General features: G+C 42.6%; 1 protein-coding gene across 1 annotated transcript in view; it reads left to right on the top strand.

The window, feature by feature from the left end:
* Positions 1-23166, top strand: part of LOC310987548 (Golgi apparatus protein 1-like) — a 56676-nt gene extending 33510 nt beyond the window's left edge. Inside the window, exons 11-27 of the mRNA XM_083973860.1 lie at positions 1900-2053; positions 3238-3297; positions 4652-4876; positions 4993-5055; positions 6179-6292; positions 6490-6578; positions 9163-9280; positions 9920-10012; positions 10651-10788; positions 11870-11993; positions 12092-12234; positions 13311-13412; positions 13758-13865; positions 14985-15105; positions 16085-16191; positions 20014-20177; positions 22719-23166. Coding sequence (XP_083829986.1) covers positions 1900-2053; positions 3238-3297; positions 4652-4876; positions 4993-5055; positions 6179-6292; positions 6490-6578; positions 9163-9280; positions 9920-10012; positions 10651-10788; positions 11870-11993; positions 12092-12234; positions 13311-13412; positions 13758-13865; positions 14985-15105; positions 16085-16191; positions 20014-20177; positions 22719-22785 — 1990 coding nt within the window. The 3' untranslated portion in view covers positions 22786-23166. The remainder of the gene's footprint in view (positions 1-1899; positions 2054-3237; positions 3298-4651; positions 4877-4992; positions 5056-6178; positions 6293-6489; positions 6579-9162; positions 9281-9919; positions 10013-10650; positions 10789-11869; positions 11994-12091; positions 12235-13310; positions 13413-13757; positions 13866-14984; positions 15106-16084; positions 16192-20013; positions 20178-22718) is intronic.
* Positions 23167-23399: the final 233 nt, after the last annotated feature.

The following is a 23399-nucleotide window of genomic DNA, read 5'->3' as shown; positions in this document are numbered from 1 at the left end:
GACACAAAGTGTAGCCTAACCAAATATTTTGTTATTGTGAAGTCATGAATGATAATGAATGTAATGTTTATTTGATATAATGTAGGCTCTACCTTCATACATTTAAGACCTCATATCTGCCAGCACCACAAATAGAATCTAATGGCGCATTTCCACTAGCACGGCTCGGCTCGGTACGGCTCGGCACGGCACGGCTCGGCTCGGTTTGGTTGTGTTTCCATTACAACTGAGTATCACTAGTACCGCCGTGACGTCATTTACACGTCGCCGAGCAACGCTCTAAACTCTGTAAATATATAACTTTAGCAACATCTGAATCATTTTCAGGCGAGAAAGTAGTCGTTTAGATCCCCACCGTGTTGAAAATCTGACAAAATACCAGCTGTTTACAATTTTGTTTCGACGAAGTCGGCGTTACTAAAGCTAGCCGTAGTGAGCAACGCACTTCCGGTTATTTTCACAAAATAAAATACCCGTTGCCTTTTATCATAAGGAAAGCCATTACGATAGAATTGGTGCTTTTACTTTGAAAACAGGAAGTGAACCTACCCTCGCTGTAGCTAGCTTTAAACCGCCGTTTTGACTGCTCTCGTCCCGTTAACGGCATTTAACCGTTCAATATGCCTTACCGGAGAGTCTTGCCAGCTCTGAGATCGGCCTGGTTCATTGTAAAACATTTATTTATTGATGTAAATGTGGTGTTTTCTGTGCGTAGCCTACAGACCCCAAGGCAGTGCTGCTCTTCTTTCTAACCACAAACAAACTGCTGCTACAGCCACAATTGTTAGATTTCATCAATGAGACCAACATTTAAGAGTTTAACCAGCCGGTGGTAAACCTCTAAAAGCCATCGGGGAAGTTAATTAGCGGTCTGTTCTCCTCGGGGTGACGGTGGTAGGCTGGCCGGCGGAGCACGTCAGGAGCCGGGCTGCTGCCTCTGTGATGAACCGGTCGCTGCTCGGACCTGGAGCTTCACTTCTCCGAAAAACATCGGGGCAAACTTCTAAACAGCCGTCGTTTGGATAAACTAACCGCACATGGGGATCTAAACAGTTACTTTCTCGCATGAAAAAATATTAAAACTGAATAAAGTCACGTAATAACAGAGCGAGTCTCAACATTAGAAATTCTCTGGTAATAACAGGCTTCAGGCTTCAGCAGGAACATTTCTGTTGTCGGTCGTCGCTTCCAGTGACGACACTCATCGGCCAATCAGTGGAAGGCAGTCGGCTGACGTCACGTTTTAGTAACGCTTCGGCTCGCTTGGAACCAGGGCTGAGGTGATACCAAAAATGTACCCGGTTGCAGGTACTGCGTGCTAGTGGAAACACGCAATAGCGCGCCGAGCCGTGCCGTACCGAGCCGAACCGTGCTAGTGGAAATGCGCCATAATTCTGTGGGAAAAATAACTCAGGTGCTTCCTCATTTTAGACCATGCAGACTTTTTTAACCCCCATTTTTAAAAGAATCGGAATCGAGAATCGATAGGAATCGAAACGTGGAATCGGAATCGTTCAATTTCAAACGATACCCAACCCTAATCCTCACCTTCATCCTCATTCATCCTCATCCTCACTTTCATCCTCATTCATCCTTATTCATCCTCATCCTCACCTTCATCCTCATCCTCATTCATCTCCATCCTCACCTTCATCCTCCTCCTCTTCCTCAGCTGCTCGATGTTGCTTTAACTTGTTTTTGTCGTTGACTCTGATCAGTTCAGTGACACGTGAAGCAGCTTATTAATGAGTTCATCTTCCCCTCTGTGTGTGTGTGTGTGTGTGTGTGTGTGTGTGTGTGTGTGTGTGTGTGTGTGTGTGTGTGTGTGTGTGTGTGTGTGTGTGTGTGTGTGTGTGTGTGTGTGTGTGTGTGTGCGTCTCTGTGTGTGTGTGTGTCCAGGTTGGACCCCATCCTGTATAAGAAGTGTCAGGGCGACGCCGCTCGTCTCTGTCACACCCACGGCTGGAACGAGACCAGCGAGATGATGCCGCCCGGCGCCATCTTCTCCTGCCTGTATCGCCATGCCTACCGCTCGGTGGAGCAGGGACGGAGGGTGAGAGACCACTGATGATGATGATGCTTTTATTCTGCAAATAACCTGCTGTCATTACATGTGTGATTATTGTTAAAGGGATTGTTCAACATTTTTGGCATATTCTCCTCTCGCCATAATCCTATATAGTCATAGCAGTAGGTTCATTACCTTTAATTATCGGTGCATGTTGTTTTGAGATCAGCGAGGCAGAGATGTGAGGTGCTCAGGTAACACAATGGAGGTGAACTCATCAAATACACAATCCAACAACTCCAAAACGCTCTGGTGGACAAGTTGTGACCTGCACATTCACCACGCTATAATGAAATAATAATAGGAGAATTTGCCAAAATGTTGAACTATCCCTTTAAATGAGGCAGAGGAAGAACTGAACATATTGTAAGATACAGAGCAGAGAGAACAGGATAACGAGGCTTTTTGTTCACAATGACCAATGACCAACTGAAGTTAAACGGAGATTTAGATGTTAAAACTACTGCAACTAAAAGTCTGTTTATCTTATTACTGAATAAGAAATAGAGTCGATGTTGAGCAGATGTTGTTGAGGCGTTATGGGTTTAAATATACTTTTCTCTCTCCTACTGTCACAGAAATGAAATTCAAACACCTAAAAGAATAACTTAGAAACAAGTAAACACAGCTCAGTCTTTGTCTTTAAATGACCTGTCAGGAGCTGCACAATATGTAAAAAAACAAAAACAACATATTGCAATTAAATGTGCAGATGTTGCATTTGCTATATTTAATTTTAGTTGGATATCGTCCATTTTCTTTTCATTTCAACTAAAAAATATAAAATTGATAATGTTATGTGAATCCCTTTACGTCTTAAATATGATTTGTCGGGGTGGGTTTTCTTTATAGCAACAACAACACTTGATTACATTATTTCGAAGCCTTGTGTTAAAGTTATAAAATCAGGATTTGACCACAGACATCCAGACTGTTTAGACTAAGTCCTGTTTGATTATTGATCAACTCAAGGTTTTTATATTAAAACTGTGAAAGTATCAAAGTCTAAAAAGCATCCTAATGACTCAACCCTTCAAAATAAAACACCTTTTTGAAAGTAAAAACCAGAAATAAACAGAAAGGTCGTCAGTTCATCTCATTAGAAGTGGAAAAACAATAAAGAGGAAGTGAGTTTTGAGCTTCTGACTGACTGCAGGATGTTCTCGTAGCTCCCCGGGGGGGCGTCACAGTCTGAGTCTGAGTCTGAGGCAGAAAACACTGCTGTCACTGTGAGTACGACTTCTGTCTGTGGCTGGACCGACGATGATGATGATGATGATGATGATGATGATAATCGGGGAATCACAGGAACCTGGTGGTTTGTTGGTGGGAGTGATTCAGAGTGTTAATTCTGGTCTGGTATCGGTGCATGAGGAAGTGAAGTAAAGTGAGCTGCTGCTGCTGCTGCTGCTGAAGAATCAACACCAAGCTCCAATTTAAGCCCATTTAATCATTTAATGCAGCCAATTAAAGGGAAATTCCGGCGTAAATGTGAGACTGAGTCAAACCCCCCCTCCAGAGATCAAATCTGCCTACTGCAAACTTCTCTGCTCTAAGGAGCCAAGAGCAAACCGCCATCACAAAAGCCGCTCACAGCCACAAATGATGCTCAGAGCAGCACCAAACTTCATCAACAGTACAAAACGGGTCCCATCCCATAATACAAAGCATCAAACACCTGCTAGCTTTGCCTGGTTTCTATTGAAAAGAGACAAAAACACAACTCACCCACTCTCCTCCAGCCGCTTGCTGCTGATGCAGAAGCCGTGACGAGTCGATTCCCGAGTGCATCAGTGTTCCTTTCTGTTTCTAACAATAACTAGTGAGTGTTGACAGAGAAATGAACGTTGAGTTCCACAAATTATCACTATCCTGTCCATTAAAGGCGAAAAAATAAATAAATAAATAGAGCTAAATTGGAGCTAAACATCACTGGACTCGGTAATCGACTCGTCAGGGCTTCTGCATTAGCAGCAAGCAGCTGGAGGAGAGTGGATGAGTTGTGCTGTTCAATAGAAACCAGGCAAAGCTAGCAGTTTGATGCTTTGTATTATGGGATGGGACCCTTTTTGTATTGTTGATGAAGTTTGGTGCTGCTCTGAGCATCATTTGTGGCTATGAGTGACGTTTTTGCTGGCGGTTTGCTCGTGGCTCCTTTTCTATCTGACTTTCTGTGCTGCAGCTCTCTGCAACTAGAGAAGTTTGCGGTCGGCAGATTTGATCTCTGGAGGGAGGGGGGGATCTATTTGAGACCATGAGTTGAACTTACTCCGGAATATCCCTTTAAGCTCCGAATAATCATCAGTGTTACATGTGCTCATGCTAATGTGTCCTTAAAGTGATACTCCACCCTCATCTGATGGTTTAACTCTATTCCTCCGTCTTCTTTAGTGTTGATGAGAGATGAAGAAGCCGACTGAAATCCACACACATCTAATTAAATTAACTTTTAAATCTACAATTTGTGGAGGAAACAGATGATACAACTCTGGAGTGGAGAGTCAGTTTAAGGCCTTGATGGAAACTGTGAGTTTCTAACTGGACATGGTCATAACAACCGTCTCCCCCGCCCCCTCGCTGCAGCTCTCCAGGGACTGTAAGGTGGAGGTGCAGAGGATCCTCCACCAGAGGGCGCTGGACGTGAAGCTGGACCCCGAGCTGCAGAGACGCTGCATGACCGACCTGGGGAAGTGGTGCAGCGAGAAGACCGAGGCCGGCCAGGAGCTGGAGTGTCTGCAGGACCACCTGGAGGACCTGGTGTCCGACTGCAGAGACGTGGTGGGAAACCTGACGGAGCTGGAGTCAGAGGTAACAGGAACAGAAACATCTGGAGCAAAAACATCTGGTTCCCCCGACTGTGACGATATAAACCAGGACTAATGATGATGATGATGATGAGCTGCTGCTGTGTTTGTGTCCTGCAGGATATTCAGATCGAGGCGCTGCTGATGAGAGCCTGTGAACCCGTCATCCAGACCCACTGTCATGTAAGTCTGAAGTGAGACGTTCACTGACCCTCTGTTGTTCTGAGTTTAAAGCTCCATACAGTATAAAGGTAGATGTTTGTGTTAAAGCTCCATACAGTATAAAGGTAGATGTTTGTATTAAAGCTCCATACGGTATAAAGGTAGATGTTTGTATTAAAGCTCCATACAGTATAAAGGTAGATGTTTGTGTTAAAGCTCCATACAGTATAAAGGTAGATGTTTGTGTTAAAGCTCCATACAGTATAAAGGTAGATGATTGTATTAAAGCTCCATACAGTATAAAGGTAGATGTTTGTGTTAAAGCTCCATACAGTATAAAGGTAGATGTTTGTGTTAAAGCTCCATACAGTATAAAGGTAGATGTTTGTGTTAAAGCTCCATACAGTATAAAGGTAGATGTTTGTGTTAAAGCTCCATACAGTATAAAGGTAGATGTTTGTGTTAAAGCTCCATACAGTATAAAGGTAGATGTTTGTATTAAAGCTCCATACAGTATAAAGGTAGATGTTTGTGTTAAAGCTCCATACAGTATAAAGGTAGATGTTTGTGTTAAAGCTCCATACAGTATAAAGGTAGATGTCCATGTGTAGTGTGATTATAAAGCAGCTCTAGGTTCTATATTAATACTGTGAAAGTATCAAAGCCTCAGTCCACAGAGAAATGCACACAGCCTGTATTCAGAAACTGAGCCTTAAAACCAGCCGTCAGGACTTCCTGTCACTTTGTGATGTCACAACAAAGCCCCGCCCCCTCAACACCATCCTACAACTTGCAGGATTTGGTTTCTCTGAGTGTTTTATTCTGACATCTGCTCTATTTTATTCAGAAAACAAGTCAGCCAATCAGAAGAGAGGCTCAGAGTCTCCTCCTCTCTTCTGATTGGCTGACACCGACCTGCTGTTACTAGAGCTCCAGAGAGAAACTGAGAGAGGAGATGGAAAACTACACTGAGATGCAGCTTTTAATTTAACACCTCTGGCCGTCACAGGCTATTTATAATAAGATTTAATTCATACGTTCATGTGTTTGTTTAAATGTGTAAAATTTAACAATATTCAGACTTTTAAAGTGACTGACAGCTCCACTGAAATCCTGCCTGTGTGTGTGTGTGTGTGTCTTCCAGGAGGTGGCTGACAACCAGATCGACACCGGGGATCTGATGGAGTGTCTGGTCCAGAACAAACACCAGAAGGAGATGAATGAGAAGTGTGCGGTGGGAGTGACGCACTTCCAGCTGGTGAGCAGCCTGAAGAAAAACCTGTCGCTGTGTTGTGAATCAGCGAAAAGAGAGAAAAACATTCTGTGTTGTTTTGGCCTTTTAGTCCTAAAGTCAACAGCAACAACAAAAAACATGTTCTGTTGCTTCTCACTACATGAATAAACATAAACGATGACGACGACGATACAAACGTCTCATCTCCTTCTGTCTTTCAGATCCAGATCAAAGATTTCCGTTTCTCCTACAAGTTCAAGACGGCCTGCAAGGAGGACGTCCTCAAACTGTGTCCCAACATCAAGAAGAAGTGAGACACACACACACACACACACACACACACACATATTTAGCTATGAAGCTTAAAGGGATAGTTCAGCATTTTGGCAAATTGGCCCATTGCCATAATCCCTATAGTCATAGCAGTAGGTTCATTACTACAACAACTCTGTCTGGTAACGTTGTGTTATTATCTCATAGCGTGGTGAATGTGCAGGTCACAACTTGTCCACCAGAGGGTTGTGGAGTTGTTGGATTGTGTATTTGATGAGTTTGATGAAGGAAACCAAGAAATCCCATGAGCCTCCGTAGCGTAGCTCTGAGCAGCTCACGGCTCTGCTCCGCCGTTCTAAAAATAGCTTGAACCGACAATTAAAGGTAACAAACCTACTGCTATGACTATAGGGATTATGGCAATGGGCCAATTTGCCAAAATGTTGAACTATCCCTTTAATAAATAAATAAAATCACAGACAAGGCTTGTAAGCGTACACAAATATATCGGTGCACACTCCCAGGTGTTTTGGTTCAGTCCAGAACCTCTTGAGGTTGCCAGATCTCAGCGCGGTCACTGAATTACAACGTTTTGCAGCCAGCAGTCGTTTCTCCGTCCAGAGGAACCGGTCGGTTCTGGTTGCACAACTCTGAGACCGAGATCTGTTTTATTTTGGGGACTGGTTTGGTTCCTTTCAACAGGGCCAAGAGGTGAAAACACGTTAGAATAAGGATTTGATCAACAGTAAAAACCAGATCAGATCAGAACATTAAGGGTAGTTTTTTATTCACAACAGTCGGCCCTTTACTCCGTGCACTTTAAGAATAGCTCTTCATGACAGATGCTGCCTGACAATGCACTTTAGAAATTCACTACTTTTCCCTTTAGTGAATCTCTAATAGCTTCTTATGACGTATGCACTTTAATATTTCACTACCTACTTTATTTAGATCTACTGATGCAACCATTGTGTGATGTAATGCAATGGTTCTCAAAGTGGGGTCTTTGGGTTCTTTTTCTTGATTTCTTTTTTTTGCGAAAGTTTATCTTTTTTTTTCTAGAATTTTTTTTTCCTTTTTTTTTTTTTTTTTTTTTTTTTTAGAAATGTTAGCGTTTTTTTTTTACTTTTTTTCTCGAAATTTTACCACTTTTTCTAGATTTTTTTTTTTTTTTTACTTTTTTTTGGGTGAAATTTTACCACTTTTTCTAGAATTTTTATTTATTTTTTTATTTTTTTTCTAGAATTTTTACCACTTCTTTTCTAGAATTTTCCTTTCTTTCTTTTTATTTTATTTTATTTTTTTTTTTAGAAATCTTACCTCGGTAAGACCCAAACCCTTCGGTGTGGAAACCACCCGTTCATTTTTTCGTATGAGGAGTGGTTTACGAAAGCCCAGAGCTGTTTATTGGGCGCTACGAATGTCTATCAAATGCGTCTGTATGTAGCTTATAGCCAATCGTATCAATCATACCCGATGACGTATGTAGAGCGACAGAAATACGATGAGGGGAAAAACGCTAAATGTTGCTCTTTTTTCAAAATAAACTTGTGGTCTAAACTACTTAAAACACTTTTCTAACGCTGCATCGAAAGGTAAAGCCTCTGCCGCCATGTTGGATCAACAAGCTATCAACAAAGTCACTTTGGTGCGTCGCCATCGTCTTGCTGCCCCCTCCCCCGTTCTCGGTCCATGGTTTCCAGGCTGACTTGCAGAGCGAATAAAATAAATTGCACGCAAGGCAGCATGGGTAAACCCTTGGCTACCACTTTCCAGAAATGTCTCTACAATATTTCCAAAAATTCATGCCAATGGCCCTAATTTGAATGTACATTGACTAAAAAAGTAAAGCTCTTCTGTCTCATAACAGATATTTGTGTATTTCTGGTATTTGCCTCAAAATTTTGTCCAATGAGGGTCCGTGGTCTAATTTGTGTCCATTTAGGGGTCCTTGAGAACCACTGATGTAATGTATTTGTATTGTAATTGATGTTTATTGTATTGTAATTTTATTTGTGGACAGATGGAATCTAATGTATATAATGGATATGCTTTTCTCCCGATTCGATTCTTCTACAATTTTTTGGATGGCGATTCAATTCAAATTGCGATTCTACGATATTGCCGATTCTCTCGATTTTTAGTCTTTAGCATTTTTAACATTTATGTGCACACAAATACCGTAGGAGCCTATAAATTAACATACTCCATTATAAAGTGAACTTAAACCTTTTTCAAAACCTGTAGTCTCTGTATGTAAAAAGGCTAACAAATGCACATTGCACAATATTTTAAAAAAATTCAAAAAAATCGATTTTTGAAGATAAAAATTGATTTAAAAATCATCAAAAAAGATATTGCGATATTTATGTGAATCGATTTTTTCTCCCACCCCTAAAATCTGGCGTATTTACAACACCTTTTTGTATGGTCATGAGTCCCATTACAAATAAAGGAATAAATGAAATGGAACAGAAAACGTGACCGACCTGCTGGTCTGTCGCCCGGAGGAGAAACAACAACGACCTCCTTGTGTTGTGTTTTGTTTTGTTGGGATGTGGTGGATGTTTGTGATTTGTCGTCTCTGACCCGGTGTCTCCTCCCGTCTGTCTGCGTCTCAGGGTGGACGTGGTGATCTGCCTCAGCACCACGGTGAGGAACGACACGCTGCAGGAGGCCAAGGAGCAGCGCGTGTCCGTCAAGTGTCGCAAACAGCTGCGGGTGGAGGAGGTGGAGATGGTGCGTTCACTGACACACTGTCACACTCTGCTCTTCCTTCTTTTCTCTTTTCTTTTCTTTTTTAAACCTGATGTGAAGTTTCCAGAGGGTGAAATGAAATGAGACTAAACAGCAGCTCAGAGACAGGAAGTCCAACCACAGTAAAATGTCACTGAAAGAGAAAATAGATTTTTTTTTCCTTTTTTAAACTAAAAGAAAGAATCTTAAAGAGCAGGAGTGAAAACGAGTGTTTCTAAAAGCATCGTCACAACTAAAATAAATGAATAAACTAAACTAACTTTATTTTAATGATGATATATCGACAGTTACTGGAACTATTTTCTAGTTTGTGAAGATTATTTTCTACTCTAGAGCATTTCAGTGTTTTATTAACTTATAAAACATGATAAAAGAAGAATAAAAGATATAAAAGGAGTAAACGACTGAATCCAGATCATGATAAATGTCGGTGGTTGTGACTTTCTGCTTTTCTTTCCTGAGCTGTGACTCTGTTCGTCTTTATCTCTGGAGATGTGGAGTTGCTTTCTGACTTTTTTTAATGTTTCTCTCCTGCAGATTAAACGTTTCCTCTGTTTTCTTTTCTTTTCTTTTCTTTTCTGTGTTTTTTAAATCCTCTAAATCCTCTCTGTGTCTCTGCAGTCGGAGGACATCCGTCTGGACCCCGAGCTCTACGACTCCTGTAAGCAAGACATCACCAGACTGTGTCAGAACGTCGCCTACGGCAACGCACAGGTCAGCACACACACACGGAAAGGAAAAACTGTGTTTGGTGTTTGTATTTTTAAAATGTCTCGTACAGCTTTGAAGATTTGAACCCAGGATTTATATTTCAGAGGAGGGATGTAAAAATTTAGGAGACAGTTTTAATTGGAGGCAAAATGAGGAAAGTGTTGCAGGATGAGTCATCAAACGTCTGACATAGAAACTACATCGATTTATGATGTAAAAACACTCCGATAACAACTTTCTGACATGAATTTGAGAAAATATCAACAGATAAATGAAGAAATAACATGTGGACACAGGATGAAAGATGGAAAATTAAGATTTTATTTCATAATGAGAGACTTTTTTCAGTCGAGTTATGACACTGAAGACCTGAAATAGTGGAGAAAAAGACTATTAGATGTTTTAGATTTGAGCTGAGTTCAAATTAAAGCCAAACAAACCTGTCAACCTGCAGTTCCTCCTCTGACCACTAGAGTCAGACCAGAACTACAACACAAACTCATCCATCATCACTAGAACAAGAGGAAGGATCAGAGCAAAACGACCCAAATGTTTAAATAAAACATTGTATATATCATTTGTAAATCAATATTTCTATTCTATTTATAAATAAAATCTTTTATTCTTGTTGGTCTGTGCAGGTGATCGAGTGTCTGAAGGAGAACAAGCGTCAGCTGACGTCGCGCTGTCACCAGAGAATCTTCAAGCTGCAGGAGGTGGAGATGGTCGACCCCGAGCTGGACTACCAGCTGATGAGAGTCTGCAAGCACATGATCCGGGTAGGTCACATGACCAGAGGAGGTCACATGACCAGAGGAGGAGGTCACATGACCAGAGGAGGAGGTCACATGACCAGGACACAAGGTCACATGACCAGGGTGTAGACTCGCTTTTATGTGATGTCATCCTCTATCCTCTATTTTATCTCACAGTTTTACTCAGATGCTCTTAGTTTTACTTTACACCTTCTTCTGTTTTAACTCTTTTATTCCATCTTTTCTTATTTTATCGTATCTCATCTATTTTTATCATGTCTACCCCCTTTTTATTTATTTTATCTAGCTAACTGCATTCTGCATTTTAATTTGACTCCTCCTGGTTTCAGTTTGTTGTTGGCTTCTCGTATTGCCTGTGTTGTTGTATCACTTGGGCGCTCCGTCTCTTTGTGACTTGTCTCTTATATCTTGTTTTGTGAAGCACTTGGTAAACTTGTGTTTTCAAAAGTTATAGTTATTATTATAGGTTGTCACATGATCAGGAGACTTGCTATTATTATTTTGTTATACCATTATTTGTACTGATATTAGGGCTGTCAGAACGAACAGAATTCAAATTATTTTCAAAATGAGAACATTCGAACATGTTCCTTCTGCAACCATGCAAATCAACATTGTGTGTTGCGACGTTCGGGTTTGTAAACATGATGATAAAACAAACAATTTAGTTTTTTTAATTGCCCATTTATTTGGCTTTTATATTACACGCACACATTCTTTTTTTCTTTTTATCGATCGATCCACGGATAACTTGCGTGCCGATCCACAGATCAACTGTGATCGGTTGCACCACTACTTATGATATTTAGATTTCCCTTCTTGAAGTTTTATATTGAGTTGGTAAAACTTAAGTGTGTTGCAAATGTTACATAACAGATTTGGTTGTAATGCCCTTTATTGGACACTGGATGTAATAATGAGCTGGTATAGGTGTAAATAATGACATGACAGCCATAACTGATGTACATAGACGTGCTAGTAGCAGCAGTTATCATCTCCAAATGTGTGTGTTTGTTTTTATGAAGCACCTGTGTGTGACGGCTGTCTTTTCTGTGTGTGTGTGTGTGTGTGTGTGTGTGTCCAGCGGTTCTGCACGGAGGCGGAGGGGAAGAACATCCTCCAGTGTCTGAAGCAGAACAAGAACAGCGAGCTGATGGATCCAAAGTGCAAACAGATGATCACCAAGAGACAGATCACTCAGAACACCGGTACGCACTCAAACGCCTCATTGTCAACCAGACAGCATCAGGACCGACGAGCACCACTGACCCTGTGTGTGTGTGTGTGTGTGTGTGTGTGTGTGCAGACTACAGGTTGAACCCTGTGCTGAGGAAAGCCTGCAAAGCCGACATCCCAAAGTTCTGTCAGCCGATCCTGAACAAGGCGACGCCCGACAGCGAGCTGGAGGGTCAGGTCATCTCCTGCCTCAAGCTCAAATACGCCGACCAGGTGAGACTGAGGTGCCGCTCCGGTTTTATCTGGAAAGAATCCAGTCCAACAGGAAATTCCTGTCGTGCAATGAAAGATCTTTGTGTGACGTAAAGCTGCAGTTTCTTTACATGTTTGTTTTGGTCCCTGAACACATCTGCATCATGATGAACTGATCTCAGACCAGCAGTAAAAACAGTTAAACTAATTATCTGCTGCTGGATTTAAGTTAAATTTACAATATTTTCTGCTGCGTCAGATGTGAAAATATGTAAAAATGTAGGACAAGAGATTTAATTTTTTTAAACTTCAGTGAGAAATTGAAGAATTTAAAGGGATAGTTCAAAATTTTTGGCAAATTGGCCCATTGCCATAATCCCTATAGTCATAGCAGTAGGTTTGTTACCTTTAATTGTCGGTGCAAGCTATTTTTAGAATGGCGGAGCAGAGCCGTGAGCTGCTCAGAGCTACGCTACGGAGGCTCATGGGATTTCTTGGTTTCTCTCATCAAACTCATCAAATACACAATCCAACAACTCCACAACGTTGTGACCTGCACATTCACCACTCTATGAGATGATAACAAAACGTTACCAGACAGAGTTGTTTTAGAGGTAAATGCAGAGACTGCTTGCTGAAAAACTGTCCCTGAAGGCAACGCGCCATCAGCGGTTTTGCATGAATTTACCTCTAAAACAACTCTGTTGAGCCTTAGTAGCGTAGCTCTGAGCAGCTCACGGCTCTGCTCCGCCGTTCTAAAAATAGCTTGCACCGACAATTAAAGGTAACAAACCTACTGCTATGACTATAGGGGTTATGACAATGGGCCAATTTGCCAAAATGTTGAACTATCCCTTTAATTTTATGAGTGAAAATCCCTCATATTCATTGATGTGTAGTGTTTGGTTGCTGGTGTATCTGGTGAATTCTAGGAAATTTGTCTCATTCCTACTTTGTTTATTAGTGTAAAAGATGACACAGAAAAACACTGAAAGTATAAAGTGTTTGAAAAGGTTTCAGGTTTGTTAAGTGTCTTTAATTCTTCATGGGAATGTTTATAACTTGAATATCCTTTTTTTGTGTGTGTGTATTGGCAGCGTTTGTCGTCAGACTGTGAGGATCAGATCCGGGTCATCCTGCAGGAGTCGGCGCTGGACTACAGACTGGACCCTCAGCTGCAGATCCACTGCACACAGGAGGTTCGTACACACACACACACACACACACACACACACACACACACACACTGAAAACACACTGTTATTGGTTCTTAAAACAACAAATAAATCGTCTCATGGATCAAAAATCAACCAAATAATGGAAACAAACATTAAAAATCTGATGAAACTTTTAAATAAATGTGATTTTTACTGAGAAAACAGTTTAGAGAAGCAGAGTGAAGAAGTCGCTTCAGTCAGAGAAAATAACGATCCAGAGAAAAACACACACTGATCCTCTTAGTCCTGTTTACAGAGAGCAGGGTATTGATCGTGTGTGTGTGTGTGTGTGTGTGTGTGTGTGTGTGTGTGTGTGTGTGTGTGTAGATCTCCAGGCTGTGTCCGGAGGAGGCGGCGGCTCAGGAGCAGACGGGGCAGGTGGAGGAGTGTCTGAAAGTTAATCTGCTCAAGATCAAACAGGAAGGATGTAAGAAGGTAAACACGGCCGGCGCTGCCTTCACTGACCTGCTCAGACCGTCGGAAACCTCAGCGTCACCGACTTCCTCGTTCTCAAATACAACCTCCTTTTTTTTAATATCTTTCCTGCTGGTCTGTTTTTTGACTCTTTCAATGTTTGTTTTTCCTCCTCCTTCTCCTCCTCCTCTTTCTCTCCTCTCTCTTCTTCCTCCTCCTCTTTCTCTTCTTCTCTCTTTCCTCTTCCCCCTCCTCCTCCTCTTCCTCCTCTCTTCCCCCTCTTCCCTCTCTTCTCTCTCCTCTTCCTCCTCCTTTTCCTCCTCCTCGTCCTCCTCCTCCTCTTCTCTCTCCTTTTCCTCCTCTTCCTCTTTCTCCCTCCTCATACTCTCTCTCCTCCTCCTCTTCCTTCTCTCTCTCCTTCTCTTCTTCCTCTCCTCCTCTTACTTTCTCTCCACCTCTCTCTCCTCTTCCTCCTCCTCCTCTTCCTTCTCTCTCCTCCTCTCTCTCATTTTCCTCCTCCTCTTCCTCTCTCCTCTTCCTCCTCCTTCCTCTCTTCCTTCTCTCTCCTCTTCCTCCTCCTCTCTCTCGTCTTCCTCCTCCTCTTGCTCTCTCCTCCTTTTCCTCTCTCTCCTCCTCTTTCTCTCTCCTTTCCCCCCTCCTCCTCTCTTCTCTCTCCTCTTCCTTCTCTCTCTCTCTCTCCTCCTCTTCCTCAATTTTTCCTTTTCCTCCTCCTCTTCCTCCCTCCTCCTCCTCATCTTCCTCCTCTCTCCTTTTCATCCTCCTCTTATTTTCTATCCTCTCTCTCTTTCTCCCTCCTCCTCCTTCTCACCTTTTCCTCCTCCTCTTCCTCTCTCTCTCCTCCTTCCCCCTCCTCCTTCTTCTCTCCTTTTCCTCCTCCTCTTCCTCTCTCTCTCCTCCTTCCCCCTCCTCCTTCTTCTCTCCTTTTCCTCCTCCTCTTCCTCTCTCTCTCCTCCTCCCCCCTCCTCCTCCTTCTCTCCTTTTCCTCCTCCTCTTCCTCTCTCTCTCCTCCTCCCCCCTCCTCCTCCTTCTCTCCTTTTCCTCCTCCTCTTCCTCTCTCTCTCCTCCTCATCCTTTTCTCTCCTCCCCTCCTGCTCCTCCTCCTCCTCTCTCCTCCTGCAGGAGGTGCTGAACATGCTGAAGGAGAGCAAGGCGGACATCTTCGTCGACCCCGTCCTTCACACCGCCTGCGCCCTGGACATCAAACATCACTGTGCAGCGATCCCACCCGGCCGCGGGCGCCGTGAGTCACCTGACTAACTAACTAACTAACAAACAAACACACCTTTTTCTTTTAAAGGGATACGCCAACATTTTTTTCCCGTGTCTTGCCTCACTCCCGAGTCCATGACCAGCAGATAGACACCATCCTTTCCACTGTGCGTGCAGTAACAAGGGAGATAGAGCCGTATCGCCCGTAATTAGCTTAGCTCAAACACTGGAAGTGTATGGGTAGTGTTAGCCTGCCTCCTACCCGAGCCGAAACCAGCAGTCAGAAGCTGATTTCATTTTAGCTCTAAATTCTGTAAATATTATCACTTTATCGACATTTCAAACATGTTTAGGCGAGAAAGTAGCCGTTTAGATCAGCAGTGTGTCGTTAATTTGTCTAAATACCAGCTGTTTACAATTTTGTTCGGACGAATTCGGCGCTACAAGCTAGCCGTTGTGACCAACGCACTTCCGGTTACTTCCATAAAATAAAACACCCGTTGCCCTTTACATACAGAAAACCATGACGATAGAATTAGTGCTTTTACTTTGAAACAGGAAGCTAACCTACCCTCGATGTAGATAGCTTGAAACAAAATAAACCGTCTTAGCTTGAACCCTCCGTTTTGACCGATCTCGTCCCGTTAGCGGCATCTGACCGCTCAAGATGCCTTACCGGAGAGTTTTGTCAGCTCTGAGACGAAGATCGGCCGCCGGTTTCCGTTTAGAGTTGCTGAAGAGTTTCTCTGATGACTTTAGGTGGAGGCAGGCTAACACTACCTATACACTTCCAGCATTTGAGCTAAGCTAATTACGGGCGATACGGCTCTATCTCCCTTGTTACTGCACGCACAGTCGAAAGGATGGTGTCTATCTGCTGGTCATGGACTCGGGAGTGAGGCAAGACACGAAAAAAAAATGTTGGCGTATCCCTTTAAGTCTATATACCTGTTTGGTTGTTGCCATGGTGATGTGAAGTGATTAATGTATGTATGTGTGTGTGTCCTCAGAGATGTCCTGTCTCATGGAGGCGCTGCAGGACAAGCGTGTGCGTCTGCAGCCCGAGTGTAAGAAGAGGCTTCAGGATCGTATCGACATGTGGAGCTACGCTGCCAAGGTAACGGACCCCCCCCGCCCCCGCCCCCGCCCCCGCCGGACACGCGCCGCCGCTGGACACACATACAAACAAACGCTGCAGCTCTGTGTGTTAGTGTGTGCGTGTGTGTGTGCGTGTGTGTCATCTGCGCTGTAACAACAAAAAAAATGTTAGTGGAGCTAGTGGCCCGTGACATCATAATGTTTCAGTTTTAAATTGGATCATAATTAGTGGCTCTAAGTGTTTGATGGGTCTTTTATTTTGAAATTGGCAGAGTTGAGAGAAGAAGCTGCATAAGATCAGATCATAGACTTTTAATTTGAAACTGAGCGAACAAACTTCTTCTTCCCTGAGCCTTTTTTCCAGGCCTCTGCTGGAAAATTGCATATCAATAATAAAATGAGTATAATCTCTGCAACCACAAAGGTCTATTTGAATAATTTTGGTGTCATGGAATAGGGAACACTTTGAGGATTTGTGGAGATGTGTAATTATCAGTATGTGTGTTACTGGTGAATAGTAAATGAAGATGGCACACAGCAAAAAATTAAAGGTATAATATGTAGGAATTCCCCCCCATCTAGCGGTGCGGTTGCATTTCGGAACGTATTCTTGATGTTGCATTCACGTGAAATCGGGCAGATGTCAGACAGAAGAACAGGATAAACAAGCGTCTATGTCAACAAGTGGTCCGCCAGCACGAGGCAAAACAATACAGGTGTGACAATATGTTGTCATGGTGATGTGGTATTGTTTACCTGACCCACGTTTTACCGTCTTTCTCTCAGAGTAAAATGACATCCGCCTGAATGCAACATCAGTGGCGATGCAACATGGCCGCCTCGGTTCGGTGCGTCGCCCACTTATGTACAGTATTTGTAACAACTTGTAACAACTCATTCTAAGGTACGAGAAAGCTTTCATTTGTATGCGTGTGTGATTCCACTTCAGTGAAATACCTATTTATAAAAGCAATATTTGATTTTTGCTAATAAAAAGCCAAATAAGTTACATACTGGGGCTTTAAATAAATGTAATGTTCGCCCAAATAGAAAAATCATATTTTTGATAAGTGTCCTTTAGAATAATGCCGCCAAAGCTCAAACCCTCTATAAAATCATTGTACAACATATGAACATTGTCTCTGCAGTGGTTGATTCTGATTAATTGAAGCAAGACAAAATTATTGAGATTTTATTACAAAATATTCAGGCGAGCTTTCCAAAATGTCAATTTTTGGCACAGCTTGGAACCACCTGCCACTATAAACCATTGTTTAATCTTTATTTTCACACAATTTGCATAAACTAAACTGAAAAAGAATCAACCGGGACTAAATAACGACTACTTTCTAGTTCCCTCTGTGTCCCTCTGCGTAAATCTGCACTGAGAGCTGCTTATTTGGGCGCAGTTACGCCTGGCTCTATCTCTACAGCGGATTGGTCGATTCGAGTGATTGACAGCTCATTGTAACCGTTAGAGCCAATAGAATGAGGCTATACCCACGTTGGTGTGATTGACAGTACTGGCAGCCAATGAGAACCAGCAGAAACCGGGCCATTGTAGAGCGCCATGAGCAAAGAAGAAAAGATGCATGCTGGGAGTTGTCGTCCTTCACATTCAGCGCTGTTTATATCTGTGGATTAAACTTTTCGCTGCGATTCTTCAAAGGTAAGACGACAGCATTTCTGGTTTTAGGCGCTTGTTGTTTTTTGTCGTATTTGGCTGCTGGATCAGTGAAACTTGGTCGTAGATCATAGATAAAAATGGTTTTGTTGGAATCTGTGAAGCCTCTGCTTTTGAGTGGATGCAGTGAAATCGTGCTGGCATCAGAGCAGCCGCTGCGCCGGCTTTATTTGTCTTTGTCGCTCGTATTTCTGTGTTTTCGCCTGGCATTGTTTGATCGCTCGGTGTTGTAACTTGTGTTGTTGGTCATACGAATGGTTTATATGAGCGTGTAGCAGAGATTCTGAGCTTTCTGTGGGTTTTGCAGCATGTGTGTGTGTTTCCAAGCTATACGTCGTTGTGGAGAGCTGTCAAAGCTGAAAACATCTGTTACACGAGGCTTTTATTTTGAAATTGGTTGATTAAACTGGCATTATTTTGAAATATTTCAAAGGGAAAGCTGCATACAGTCTAGGGCTTTTATTTATTTATTTTTACCTCTGGGATGGAATAAGATGCATATAGTGTAGTTGCAATGAAGCTTTTATTTTGAAAATGCTCAAGTTGACTACAAAATGGGTGTTTTGAAGCGGCTTTTATTTTGCTGCATGAAATCTGTTTATTTAATAGGCTTTTATTCTGAAAATGTGACAAGTGTAGTAAATTAATAGTAAAAAAAAAAAAGGTTAACACTTTACTTGAATAGGTATTCATAAGATTGACATAACACTGTCATAACCATCAATGGGTACGTTTACATGGACAGTTTCAATCGGTTTCAGAAAGGTTTGGGAGACCAAACCGATTGAAAATACTTCATGTAAACACCTCAAACCGTTTCAATTACCCCAAACCGGTTGAAATTCCAACCAGATTGAAGGGGGTGGTTTAAACCTTTTCTAAAGAGATCTGTCTGTCATGTATACACTTGAAACGGGTTGATCCCTGGCTGCGTTCGTTCAGGACCTGACGTACCTACGCACGCACGCACGCTTGAGCACGTACGAGCTGTGCCTACCTGGCTGTCACCCAAGTGAAAATGTCCGTGTAATATGGGAAAATGTCGAGCAAGAAATTTCATAACGGACTGGCGGGTCATACGGAAGTTCTGTTTCCACTCAGTGTCCGAAAATTCATGCAGAGAGAGGAGGAGGAGGAGGAGGAGGAGGAAGCGGTGCGCCGCCGGTGTTGTGCCGAAAAAAGACTACCTGCCCGGGCAGTCGTTTTTCTGCAGGTAGTCTCTTTTCGGCACAACACCGGCGGCGCACCGCTTCCTCCTCCTCTCTCTGCATGAATTTTCGGACAAGTGGAAAGACTCTCTCTTCTTTTCCTGTTAAAATTAGGAACATGCCACGCTGCTGTTTAATACAGAGAAATATTATAACAGCAAAGACTGCGCTCAACAAACGATGTATTTTGGCACAGCTGTAGCACTTCCGTAATCAATACTGTTGTAACCATAGTAACGCAATCACTCACGGCTGCGGGCACATTCGAAGCGTTTGTTTCGTCGGTGCATGTAAACACCCAACCAGTTTACTTTGTAACCCATGTATACGCTCAAGCTGAAATCTTCAAACAGATTGATTTAAACCAAACCTTTCTGAAACCGTTTGAAACTGTCCATGTAAACGTACCCATTGAATACTTATGACAGCTGTCGTTAAGTGTCATTCGGTAAGTTATGACAATTTCACAATTTAAACTGTCATAGCAGACCTAATTGCCAAACTTTAAAAAATATGTCAAGTTCTCATAATAAGGACATCTCAAATAATGTCAACTTTGCATTAAAAGTGACATAACTTACCGAATGACACTTAACGACAGCTGTCATAAGTATTCATTGATGTTTATGACAGCTGTTATGTCATGGTTATGACAGTTTTATGTCAATCTTATGAATACCTATTCAAGTAAAGTGTTACCAAAAAAATTAACTTGTGCATAATTAGGTTTAAAAAGACCTTTATTTTGGAATGGATTGACTGTGTTGAACAAAGTCTTTTAAAATAGGCTTTTATTCTGAAACTTTAAAGGGGCTTTTGTTTCTAAATGAACATTTTACTTTGAAAGTCACAGAGAAGAGGAAGTAACAGGGCTTTGTTACATTTTTTAGTATCTGAGTAGTTGAAGATGATGGTCTGATGGTTTTTTTTTTTGCTGACTTCCTGTCAGGTGGCGCCCGCTGAGGGATTCTCGGACCTGGCCATGCAGGTGATGACGTCGCCGTCCAAGAACTACATCCTGACTGTGATTGGTGCCGGCGTGGCGGTGCTCTTCATGCTCGGGCTGCTCTGCGGCCGCTTCACCAAACGCGTCACTCAGGAGCTGAAGGACAGGTAGACCACGCCACGCCACGCCACGCCCACGCACGGCGGTGGTGGTGGGGGGTCAGGACACGCCCCCGACAGGTGAAACCACACACCTGAAAGACCCCCCACCCCTCTCCTCTTCCTCCTCCTCCTCTTCCTCCTCCTCGTCCGACTCCGACAGCCACAAAAACCTCCACCTGTCGCTTCAGCTCTTCATCCTTCATCACTTCCTCCTTCGCTGCAGCAAAGAAATTAAAAAAAAACAAGTGACACAAGTGGGCGTGTGATCAGTGACTCACCTGTGCTGCTGCTTCTACATGAGCCCCGCCCACTCTCCAGGAGGCCACGCCCCCTCAACAACGCCACAACGCCACTCCTCCACCTTCAAACCGCCACCGCCGCCGCCGCCGTCATCACTGCTGCTGCTTCAGTTGATTATTTTCCTCCTGTGATGTCGACGCTGCAGTTTCACTCTGGGTTGGTTTGGGGTTGCTGTGGTTGGAGGAGGAGGAGCATAGATATATACTGAATAGATGCAGCTCTATTGAGTGGAATACGTCAACGCGGCGGCCATCTTGGTAAGGGGGAAGCCATGTCTACTTACTGCATTAATCAATAGAGGCAGATGTCTATCAACGATTAAAATCACCATAACTCACTGAATATTCAACCGATCTTCAAGCCGTTTGGTTTATTATAAATGTCAGACATATATTTATGATACAACAACAATTTTTTTTTTGAAAATTTTTAGATTAGGGAACACATATTTACCATTAACTAGGTTCTTATTAATATGCATATAAGTAGCTTACTAGCTCCTTATTAGTAATTATTAAGCACATATTAATGCATTGTTGTTTCTGAATAATGATGTGAATAACCAGTGGGTTATTGAGGCCTTGTACAGGGGCAGTAGCACAAGAACAGTAATTCTTCCTTTATCACTCTGAATTAGTATAGCATTAATGCATTCATTTACAATGAATAAGCGATAATTAGGAGTTAATATCAGGAAAAATCTTAATTCATGGTGTAATAGAGGTAGAATAAGGTGTAAATACGTGCTTAATAATTACTAATAAGGAGCTAGTAAGCTACTTATATGCATATTAATAAGCACCTAGTTAATGGTGAATATGTGTTCCCTAATCTTAAGTGTTACCTTTTTTTTTTTAATGCATTAAACATACACTCAGACACACACCTACATGCATAAATACACTAATATTTGTTCTACAAGAGTCTGACCGGGTCTGGCTGCTTGTCAGACGTTACACTATAATATGTCTATGGTCAGAAACCCCTGACCAAGATGGCGGCCGTGTTGACGTACGCTGAGAAGCAGAAGGCAGCATTTAGTCAGTATATATACTGTATAATCTATGGAGGAGGAGGGGGGAGGGAAATGGGGGGGTGAGGAGGAAGGTGAATGAATCATATAAAGTGTAAATGTGTAGAAAGTGGGGGAGGGGAGGGAGGGGGAGGGGGGGGGGGTTGCTCATGTATAGAGCAGTTTAATGACTCCAGTATTTTAATGACTACAGTGTGTGTGCGTGCGTGTAAGTAAGAGTGTGTGTGCGCAGATGTGTGTGTGTGTGTCTTTCTACCACCATATTCTTCTAGTTTGTCCTCCTGCTCACAGTGGGGGAGGGGGGGGGGGGGGGTTGATTGTTTGTTTTTTTGTCTGTCTGTTTGTTCGGCTGTGGATCTTTATTATTATTATTATTATCTTTTTGTTTTGTTTTGTTGTGTTGGGGCCGATGTGTGTTAGTTAGATTATATCGCCATGGGACTGCCAGGCGGGCGGTGCCAACCAGCCGGCCCCCCACCACCACCACCACCGAGCCACAGAGGAGATGAAGAGAGGAGGAGGAGGAGGGGTTAGGGGGGACAGGATTCATTTGTGGGTTTTTTGTCTTGTTACAGCAGACCTGGCAACCTCAACCTCCCGTTTTTAATTTATTTTTTTAAAACTTCTCTTTCTAATTTCCCAGTCTTGACTTGTGCCATAAACGCACCACGTCCACGTGCTGCTCCCAGTTTAGCTGATTTTTTTCTTCTTTCTTTCTTTTTCTTTTTGAAACATGGGGTTTTTTGTTTTTCCTTTATTTCCCGTCATGCCACAGAATCAGAAATGAACTGAACCTGAACTGGGCGGAGCAGACTGGCTTCTATCTTCTTCATCACAATCATCATCAATCATCTTCTTCTTCTTCTTCCTCTTCTTGTTTCCCCCGGGCTTGAACTTGCAGAGTGGCTGTCGGTCGGTTCAGTGAAGCTATAAAGAGCAAACGCAGGATTTAAACGACAACAAAAAACAGAATAAAGAAATGAAATGAAAAAAAAAAAAAAGAGTTTAGATTATTATAGAGATGTGAACATTTTTGTGTAAAGATGATACTGGAATCATTGCACATTTCTTTTCTTTTTTTCTTTTTTTTATATCTATAAATATATATATATTGTTTTGTCATAGCCTTATTTATTTGTTTACTAATGGACAAAGTTTCTTTTTTTTTTTTTCTATCTATCAGTTGAATGTTCTCTGGTTGCCTTTTTCTCCAGCGAGCGAACGCCTCTCCTCCCTGCAGGAGGAGGAAAAGGAGGAGGAGGAGGGAGGAGGAGGTGGTGAAGCTTCAGCAGCAGCGTCCTCCTCTGAGCGGCGGCGGTGGCGGCGACCAGCTCCCAGCGGCCGCCCGTTTTTTTTTGTTGTTGTTTCTTTTTCACATAGGGCAGTGAACGCCTCGTTTTGTACGTTGTTTTTTTTAAATGGGGGTTAGTTAAAGGGATAGTTCGACATTTTGGCAAACTGGCCCATTGCCATAATCCCTGTAGTCATAGCAGTAGGTTCGTTACCTTTGACCTTACAGCACTATTATAAATATGATCATCCTCTTTATCTCTAACTGCTCTGCTCCACTGTCACTGACACCTTCACTGGTAACAGTGGTACCTTTGTCAGTGCAAGCTATTTTTAGAACGGCGGAGCAGAGCCGTGAGCGGCTCAGAGCTACGCTACAGAGGCTAATGGGATTTCTTGGTTTCCCTCATCAAACTCATCAAATACACAATCCAACAACTCCACAAAGCTCTGGTGGACAAGTTGTGACCTGCACATTCACCACACTATGAGATAATAACAGAACGTTACCAGACAGAGTTGTTTTAGAGGGAAATACATGCAAAACCGCTGATGGGCGTTGCCGTCGGGGGCAGTTTTTCATCAAGCAGTCTCTGCGTTTACCT

The sequence above is a fragment of the Trachurus trachurus genome (assembly GCF_905171665.1).
Source record: "Trachurus trachurus genome assembly, chromosome: 6".
Lineage (NCBI taxonomy): Eukaryota > Metazoa > Chordata > Actinopteri > Carangiformes > Carangidae > Trachurus > Trachurus trachurus.
This window is presented reverse-complemented; position numbering and strand designations above follow the sequence as displayed.